Source organism: Belonocnema kinseyi, chromosome 6, assembly GCF_010883055.1.
Source record: "Belonocnema kinseyi isolate 2016_QV_RU_SX_M_011 chromosome 6, B_treatae_v1, whole genome shotgun sequence".
NCBI classification, from domain to species: Eukaryota; Metazoa; Arthropoda; class Insecta; order Hymenoptera; family Cynipidae; genus Belonocnema; species Belonocnema kinseyi.
Genome location: NC_046662.1, coordinates 98,220,682 through 98,230,062, shown reverse-complemented (window position 1 = coordinate 98,230,062; position 9,381 = coordinate 98,220,682). Strand labels below are relative to the sequence as shown.

The window sequence follows — 9,381 nt, the reverse complement described above, 5'->3', positions numbered from 1 at the left end:
CAACACGCTACGAGTAATCTAAAAAATGTTTTAAATATATTCCTTTTGAGTAAAAATCTTAGCGTTTCGCCTTAGAGTGTTGTGACTTGTGTCATTTCTGAAAAGACAGAATAATCTCGAGTGAATTTTATTTGAGCAACGCGCATTTAAATAAATTGACATTTACTTTAGCTTTCAAAGTTTTAACCGTTATCTGTAGAGGAATAGCCTCGTGGTTCTCCATGAACGCTAGTCCAGGAAGCAGACGAATTGAATTTTGAAATCTTTTTATATTTCAGGAAAAGAAATAGTCTTACTAAAAATTTTAGAGAAAATTCCCAGAAGAGAAAATACCTCTTTCCAAGTTTTGAGATTTCTCTCTCTTACCACTGCGTTGCGTCGCTCTTGCTTTCGCCTCTTTTGTTCGCGCGGCTAATCCGAGGACCTAAAGTGTGTGCGACCTCTCAGGCCTCAACTCGAGTTTTCAAACTTAAAGGGAAGTGTCCCTCGTACCGTGCCATTAGCACTTGCCCGTGAGGCCAAAGATTTATGAAAATAATCCTTCTTTAAGGATTTATAACGGATTTAACAATTGAATAACACCTCGGCGATGTCTTTTGCTAAACGTTTACTTTTTATATTAAAAGGGTGAAAAAACCAAATACTCGAGAACACATTGCCTCTCATTTGTTGCATCGTAGCAATTTTGTTTTAAATAGTACTCTGTAATATTTTCAGACATATAGACCCGAGGTTCTCCTTGGACTCTAGACTAGGTAGTAATATTATAGTAGGCAAGAAAGTAAGTTTCAAAGGTTAAGGCGTACAGACGAATAGCTTCGGGGTTCTCCTTGAAACCTAGTCTAGGAAGTGTGATTATCTGGCCAAACTGAAAATTAAAAGTTTAGAAGAGATATTCACAGAAGAATTGTCCTGAGGTTCTCCTTGGGAACTAGTCGAGGGAGTGAATCTCTTGCGCGAATTAAAATCTAGCTATGATTTCTGGAAATTAGAATCAAAAAGAGATGTGTGTTCAGATAAGATATATCATCAAAGAATTATTTAATTAATAAATAAATGTTTTGTCTATTTTAGTATCATAGAGATACCCATGCGTGATCCTCTTCACAGTTTAAGAGTGACAATAAAGAAATTATATAATCACTTCATTTTATAAATAGATAGATTCGGATTGACGAATATAAAGAGAATTGGATCTAGAGTGCATATTTTACTCAGCGTATTTCGTATTATTTGCCAAAGTTTAGATAGATGATAGAAATCTAAATGTAAAAGCTTAGATTAGGGTTTTATTGAATAAACCCCTTTTTATAAAAACGGAATCTTACGTCTTCTTACATGAATTCCCTTTTTTAACTTAATTTAAAGATAACTCTAATTCACTACAGGTGTGATTAATTGCTACGTACTTCGAATTAAACGTTCAAGTTGTGGCGGGTTACAAATTGCCGCCCAACGTGGGGCATGTGAGTCGAAAAAGAAGTAAGGTTCCTTCCAATTTTTCGCGAAAAATTAGAATGGATAGAAATAAATGAGTAGAAACCTTCTTTAAGGGAGACAAAGATTTTAAACGTGTTCACCTACAACCGCCTACGAGGCAGAAAAATGTGCCACAAGGAATGGCAGAATTAGATAGAATGCTCGAGAATATGAAAGTCGATATAGAGAAAGAAACGAGTATGGAACGGCTTGACCGATACCTCGCTGACCGTGCAAGAAACATGCGTTTCTAAAGTGTCACACACCTGTCAGAACAGCTGTGTTGAATTAAATAAATTGAAAGACATTTTTTCTTATAAATAAAAGACATTATCGACGAACATGAGAAAAGACTCGCGTACTAGTGAAAGTTACCAATGTCTCGTACGAACAGTATACGATTAGTCGGGAGTGTAACGGACAAATTGTTGTGATCACGGAAACTAAAATATTTTTTCGGGAGCGGTACACAATAATTGAGGATTTTAATGAAAATGTAACCTTTGAGAGTGAATCAAGATTCGCGTTTCGTGGACAATATGCGGCGATCCAGACCGTGAAAGAAACGATAATATTACAGGGTGAAACCCTCGATTTCAAATTTCTTCGACAATTCGCGATCAGTAGATCGAGGGAAAAATGAACTAAAGGTGCAGTGACGCGTAAAAAGCAAAAAAAAAAGAAAGAAAGTGAGGTGAAAAATAACCACTTTCTTGTTTTTCAAAAGACAGTTTTTTATGAGCCCATGTTCGCGATCTGTTAATAAATCGAAAAACTTTTGTGAATTCAAAATGAGTAAAAACAGTTTACGTTCGTCTAAAGTGATGAGAAAATCGTCCAGTGACAGTGAAATATCAGAAGAGGTGAACACTGCCCTTCCAAATGGAAGCATAGAAAGTATGGATGAAATACCGGCTTCCATTCAAGGAGCATATGAACCCAGCTCCGAGCAAATATGGGCCCATATCAACCAACGCCTCGAAGAACTGGAGAAACGGACTCAGCGTATTCTAGCCGAGGAGAGAAAATACCATGAACAACAGGCGGAAGAAAGAGAGAGAGAAATCTCTAGTTACGGATGAAGGCACTGGAAACTAGTATCGGCCGCTCGCTAAAGGCAACGAATAACACAACTCAAAGTATGGAGGATCGTGAGCTGCGAATGCAAGCACAAATCAACAGACTCGAGACCGCCCACGCTAGAGTTGCCGAGCGAATAACCGACAATATCACCTTGCACCGACAATATCACGTGGCGCTTGCGAAACCCCCCATCAAATATGTCTTTCCCGAATTCAACGGAGAAGGAAGTCCCATGCGCTATATCAAGCAATTAAAACAATATTGGGAGGTGGTATGATCCAGACTATGTGACACCCAGTACCTGATAAAAAAATCCCTATCAGGGCCACCCAGTGTTTGGTAGCTGGTTATAAAAGGGGATGTTACAACCATTGAAACCTTAGTGGAAAAGTTCCAAGCGAGATATTGGAATGAACATACCCAACACGAGATAAAAAAAATTAGAATTAGGACACTTCCAGATAAATAAGGATAAGTCGAGAGCAGAATATGCCACTAAAATGTTTGCACATGTGAGTGACCTATTACCTGTCCCAGAACAGGGGGAAGTGATGAGGAACCTTGCAGGACATTTCAGCGATGAAATAAAATATGCAATCATTGGAAGAGGCATCAGCCAGTGTGAACAGCTGATCCAACTTCTCGAGGAATTTGATAAGATTGGAAATTCCAATTCTGGGTTCTTTGAACAAAGAAATCGTCCCATTCCTCAACGTGAACATAACCATAATAATCAAGGCAATTGGCGAAATAATCCACAGAACAATGGTTATCCACGAACTCAAAATCGATCGAATAACGGAACTTGGATACAACAAAATCAAGGAAATCGATCAAATAACTATGGAATCAAGCCAAACTCAGGTCCTGGGGGTCAGCGTACTCCACAAGATAATAACTCATGGCGACAGAATTCTAACACTCCCCCTTTCAAGGTGCAGAATATGGAGATTGAAGCGCCAAACGATAACGACGATTTACCATATCACAAGAGGAGTCCATATGTGACGCGGGAAATGAACAGGAGCCACGTCAATAGAAAAAGAACACTCGTAAGTTGACGTGGCACCACACACAATATATTAGGCAAACGTATTAACCAATACACGGGAAGACCTTTTGGAAGAAACTCAAGGAGAAACGCCCAAATCTAGATCGAAGTGCTATATAGCCAATGTGCAAATTGCGGGCATTGTCACGAGAGCTCTAATTGACACGGGGGCGGAGATTACATGCATCTCGGAAGAATTTCTAAACAACAAATTAGAGAGATTCAGCCGCTACCCGAGCCTACCGCTGGCATTTGTGGCCGTCGCCGGGCTAGTGGGGGGCAAAGCGGTACGCCTCAATAAGCAAGTATACGCGGACGTACAGCTACCTAGTATCTTATTACAAATGGCTTTTCTCGTTGTGCCCCGCCTATCTAGGACCTATATCATAGAAATCGATGTATTGGACGAGCACCGAGCCAATATCAATCTAGATACGAAAACTCTTACGTTTCCATATCTAGAGGGCCAACCAGCGATTCGTATCACACAGGATGAAGAGAAAGAGAGACCCAATGAGAGTTACAATCTCTGTAACATAAAATCAGAGGCAGTAGGTTCAATTAAATGGGAGGAGATTTCAATAGAAAAAGAAGAAACAGCAACAGAAGATTTACCTTTAAATGTCTCACAGGACGAGATTAAAAAAAAATAAGCGAAAATGTGAATCTCACAAATGAAGAGAGAAAACGGCTTGGAGAAATCCTGTGGAGACACAAAAGTGTATTCCGGCGAGAACCTGGGTTACTCAAGCAATATCAACATATATTAAAAGTGAGAGAAGGCCAACCCTTTGCTGGACGAAGTTACCCAATACCATTGGGCATCGTGAAAAGGTAGACGATGAAGTGCAGAGGATGTTAAAAATGGGGATTATTCAACGATCAAATAGTCCGTATATTAACCCTAGCGTCCCTGTAATAACAAAAGATGGAACGATCCGACTGTGTCTGAACGCACGTAGGCTGAATGACATTTTAATTGAGGACTGGGAGAAATGCAAAGGGATGAGTATAATGTCAAATCTGGACATGACCAGCAGTTCCTGGCAGGTGCCACTACATCCCACCTCCAGAAAATAAACGGCGTTCCAATATAGAGGGAGGAGCTACAAATTCAGAGTAGTCCTATTCGGCATGAAAACGATCACTGCCGCCCTCGTACGAGGATTGGTCCATGTATTACAAGGGATCGGTGAACACATCATCATTTTTGTAGACGATACCCTTATCACGTCGGAAAGTAATGCGCAACATTTAGAACACCTTGACGAAATTTTAGCAAGACTCTCTGAGAATAACCTGACGCTAAATCTCAGCAAATCAAATTTCTTCAAAGAAGAAACAAAATTTCTGGGATTCATTCTCACAACGAGAGGAATAAAGCCCGATACTGAGAAGATGGAGAGTATACACTCTTTTCCAGCACCTAGAAACGTAAAACAACTGAGAGGTTTTCTTGGTTTAATAAGCTTCTATTCCAAGTTTAACGACAAACATGCTGGAGAAACAGTACTGCTTCTCAAATTAATAAAGAAAGGAGTACCCTGGAAGTGGGACAATGAGACCCAAGCGAGTTTCGAGAAAGTTAAACGACTCTTTGGAGAATCGCTAATGTTATATTTTCCAGGTCCGAAGAGAAATTATTATCTCGAAACCGATGCAAGTAACTACGCGCTCGGCGCCGTAATTTATCAATTAAACAGTGCGTAAGGAAAGGAAATTATTACATTAGCGAGTCGGACTTTAAAAGGACCTGAAATCATATATTTCACTGCGGAAAAGGAACTTCTGGCTATTATATGGTCACTGCAGAAATTCAGAACTTACTTACACGGCGCAACTATAATCAACCGAACGGATCACCTCGCGCTAACTTTCCTGAGAACGTGTAAATTTGTAAACGCACGACTCACTCGTTGGATTGTCGCAATACAAGATTACAACATTAAAGTGGAATATCTACCGGGAAAAAATAACGTGATGGCCGATGTACTGAGCAGATTACATGAAGAAAAAAGCTATAAAAGAATGAACTGCAACTGGACCCAAGAAATGGAACAATTAATCCGAGAAATCTCAGTAAAACAACGAGAAGACAAGCGATTGAAATTATTCAAACAGGAGATAGAGTCAGAACCTGAAAGAAGAGCACATTTTAAGATAATCAATGACACTATCTATCATTTGGATGGAACCACTTGTCCGCATCTTTATCACAACAGAAATTCTACAAGATCTTATCTGGGAATGCCACGCAGCGTATGGACATCCAGGAGCAGAGAAAAAATATAAAATACTCAGGGAATCGTTCTATGCACCAAAGATGTTTAAAGCTACGCGTCAGGCTATCGCTACTTGTGACTCGTGCCAACGCAACAAAGTTGCAACACAAGCATCACAAGCACTACAAGAGCCTGTGCTATCACAAGAACCCCTAGTGCTCATATCAAATGATTTTTTGGACCCTTGACCAAAACAAAGTTTGGATGTGAGCACATTTTAGTGATGATTGACACATTTACAAAATTTACAAAAATTTACCCGGTGCGCAAGGCAACGAGTGAAGCTGCAATAAAGAAAATCGACGAATTCACGGAAGAGATTGGGCGGCCCCAAAAAATACTCTCGGATAGGGGAACCCAGAATACAAGCAACAAATAGCGACAAGCTTTAAATGAACGTGGAATCAAAATGTATGTCACATCAATCAGACACCCACAAGCCAATATGGTGGAAAGATTCAATCGCGAGTTGGCTAGACTCTTCCGGAGCCTCCTACCTCTAGACAAACATAACTCGTGGCTCGCTGAAGTAGAAAACGTGGAAACAATACTCAACGAATCATATCACGACACTACGGAGGTAACGCCATATGAAGCATTATGCGGAAGAAAACCGAAAAAATGGTGGACGTACAAACTACCGCCCACGCCCCTTCAAGAGGCCGCCAATCAGCCGAACCTTAATGCGGTCATACGATAACGAATTAAGAGAAAGAGAGAAAAACAATTAGGCAGGCTGAATCAAAAGAAAAAGGGCGTAACCTTCCTAATAAGTGAGTGAGTATTAGTTAAGGACTGCAACGTATCCCATACAGCGACGGGGGTAATTGCAAAATTTCTAGCGCTGTACGAAGGACCGTACAGAGTGAAGACGAAAATTGCCACAAACGTCTATATTTTGGAACGTGCTGAAAACGGGAAAGAGAGAGGGCAGTACCACGCAAACGACCTCCGAAAGTACCGTTAGAAGGAAAACAATGGAGGGGATGAAGAAAATGTGAGGAAAGCTGGACCCAAGAAGCCTGGGTCAACAGCGTCAAATGAGAAAGGTCAGTCATAGTGAAAACTACGAAAATGGCAGACTCATCTACCCAATACGATCCACAAGAAGTACCCTTGAACGTAGGAATCCAATGCAATCTAGAAATTGTAGAGGAAGATGTAATGATAAGGGAAGCCACCAACAATCTTCCAACATGGCCGGTATCAGAAGAAAAATATAAGCTGAGTGAATACGCCTAAAATACCCCGTGAATGCCGCCGAGGGGTGAAGAAGAATCAGACGTATGAAAGTTTCTTATGCCCAGAAGCGGCACTAACAACACAAGAACCAGGACCAAGCAAGAGCAAGGACAATCCTAATCCAGATCCACAAAGGCAGGAAAAAGGAAGAATCCCTGAAAAGAAAAAATTGAATGAGAAACCACCTCAAATGAAGGATACAACATCAAATCTACCGATAATCGTGAAAATAGAGGAACAAAGGGCGAGTACAAGCAAAAACAACACGGAAGAGACAGAAAGGCAAGCAACACCAAGCACGAAAGAAAATCTTCCACCGGAGAGCCGAGCCGAAAAGGAGTGGAAAGCGGCAAATGCATTGCCCCGAAAAGGACTATTCATGGTTTGAAGGAGTCGCCACGACGCTCTCGCGGGCGATATTCTGAACGAGGGCTCTCGACCTGCAAAATCCCGGAAACAGATCGAGAAAGATAATCAACAAAGTGTCAACAAGCCCATCATACATGGCGTCGTGCCGCTCCCAGAAGAAATTCTCCTGCCGGCAGTACGGAGTGAGGAAGTCAAAACCCTCAAACTAGAGGCGCAGCGAGAGAGAAGGCTGAAGACAGCCATAAATCACAGCACGGAGAAACCCTGGAGGCAACATCCCTCGGAGTTCGAGACAACTTGGGACAGCTACAAATCATGGACCCCCAAGCAAGAGTGGCCCATCACCAAGAAATGGAGATTTAGCTGGATTCTGGAAAGGAAACGAATCCTACCGGCAAGTGCCCGCACAGCTAAAAAGCAGGGTTCGCGGTTGAACCGCGAGGATCTAATAACCAATACTAGCAATGACTAGAGGAATCTCTCTTCTAGTTAATTTCTAGATATTGGTATTTACTACGAGAATTCTAAAAAGTGTTTTAAACCTATTCTTTTTGAGTAAAAATCTCAGCCTTTCGCCTTAGAGTGTTGTGACTTGTGTAATTTTTGAAAAGAGAGAATAATCTCGAGAGAATTTTATTTGAGCATCGCGCATTTAAATAAATTGACATTTACTTTAGCTTTCAAAGTTTTAACCGTTATCTGTAGACGAATAGCCTCGTGGTTCTCCATGAACGCTAGTCCAGGAAGCAGACGAATTGAATTTTGAAATCTGTTTATATTTCGAGAAAAGAAATAGTCTTACTAAAAATTTTAGAGAAAATTTCCAGAAGGGAAAATAAATACCTGTTTCTAATTTTTGAGATTTCTCTCACTTAGCACTGCGTTGCGTCGCTCTTGTCTTTGCCTCTTTTGTTCGCGCGGCTAATCCGAGGACCTAAAGTGTGTGCGACCTCTCAGGCCTCAACTCGAGTTTTCAAACTTAAAGGGAAGTGTCCCTTGTACCGTGCCATTAGCACTTGCCCGTGAGGCCAAAGATTTATAAAAATAATCCTTCGTTAAGGATTTATAAAGGATTTAACATTTGAATAACACCTTGGAGGTGTCTTTTGCTAGGTAGTAATATTACAGTAGGCAAGAAAGTAACTTTCAAAGGATAAGGCGCACAGACGAATAGCTTCGGGGTTCTCCTCGAAACCTAGTCTAGGAAGTGCCATTATCTGGCCAAACTGAAAATTAAAACGTTAGAAGAGATATTCATTCACAGAAGAATAGTCCTGGGGTTCTCCTTGGGAACTAGTCGAGGGAGTGAATCTCTTGCGCGAATTAAAATCTAGCTATGATTTCTGGAAATTAGAATCAAAAAGAGATGTGTGTTCAGATAAGATATATCATCAAAGAATTATTTAATTAATAATTAAATGTTTTGTCTATTTTAGTATCATAGAGATACCCATGCGTGATCCTCTTCACAGTTTAAGAGTGACAATAAAGAAATTATATAATCACTTCATTTTATAAATAGATACATTCGGATTGACGAATATAAAGAGAATTGGATCTAGAGTGCATATTTTACTCAGCGTATTTCGCATTATTTGCCAAAGTTTAGATAGATGATAGAAATCTAAATGTAAAAGCTTAGATTATGGTTTATTGAATAAACGCCTTTTTATAAAAACGGAATCTTACGTCTTCTTACATAAATTCCCTTTTTTATTCCACTTTTTAAACTTAATTTCAGGATAACTCTAATTAATTACAGGTATAATATATGCTGTAAAATTTCAGCCATAACCACGTCTCACAACCGTGAGATAGGTGGTTACAGTCTGTAAAGGAATCAATACGACGATCCAGCAAAAGCCTCGTGCACCC

At 40.2% G+C, this 9,381-nt stretch overlaps 1 protein-coding gene across 1 annotated transcript in view; it reads right to left on the bottom strand.

Annotated features, from left to right (window-relative positions):
* The window catches only part of LOC117175513, a 265,411-nt gene that overhangs the window by 112,662 nt on the left and 143,368 nt on the right, over window positions 1-9,381 (bottom strand). Inside the window, exon 8 of the mRNA XM_033365220.1 lies at window positions 8,675-8,732. Coding sequence (XP_033221111.1) covers window positions 8,675-8,732 — 58 coding nt within the window. The remainder of the gene's footprint in view (window positions 1-8,674; window positions 8,733-9,381) is intronic.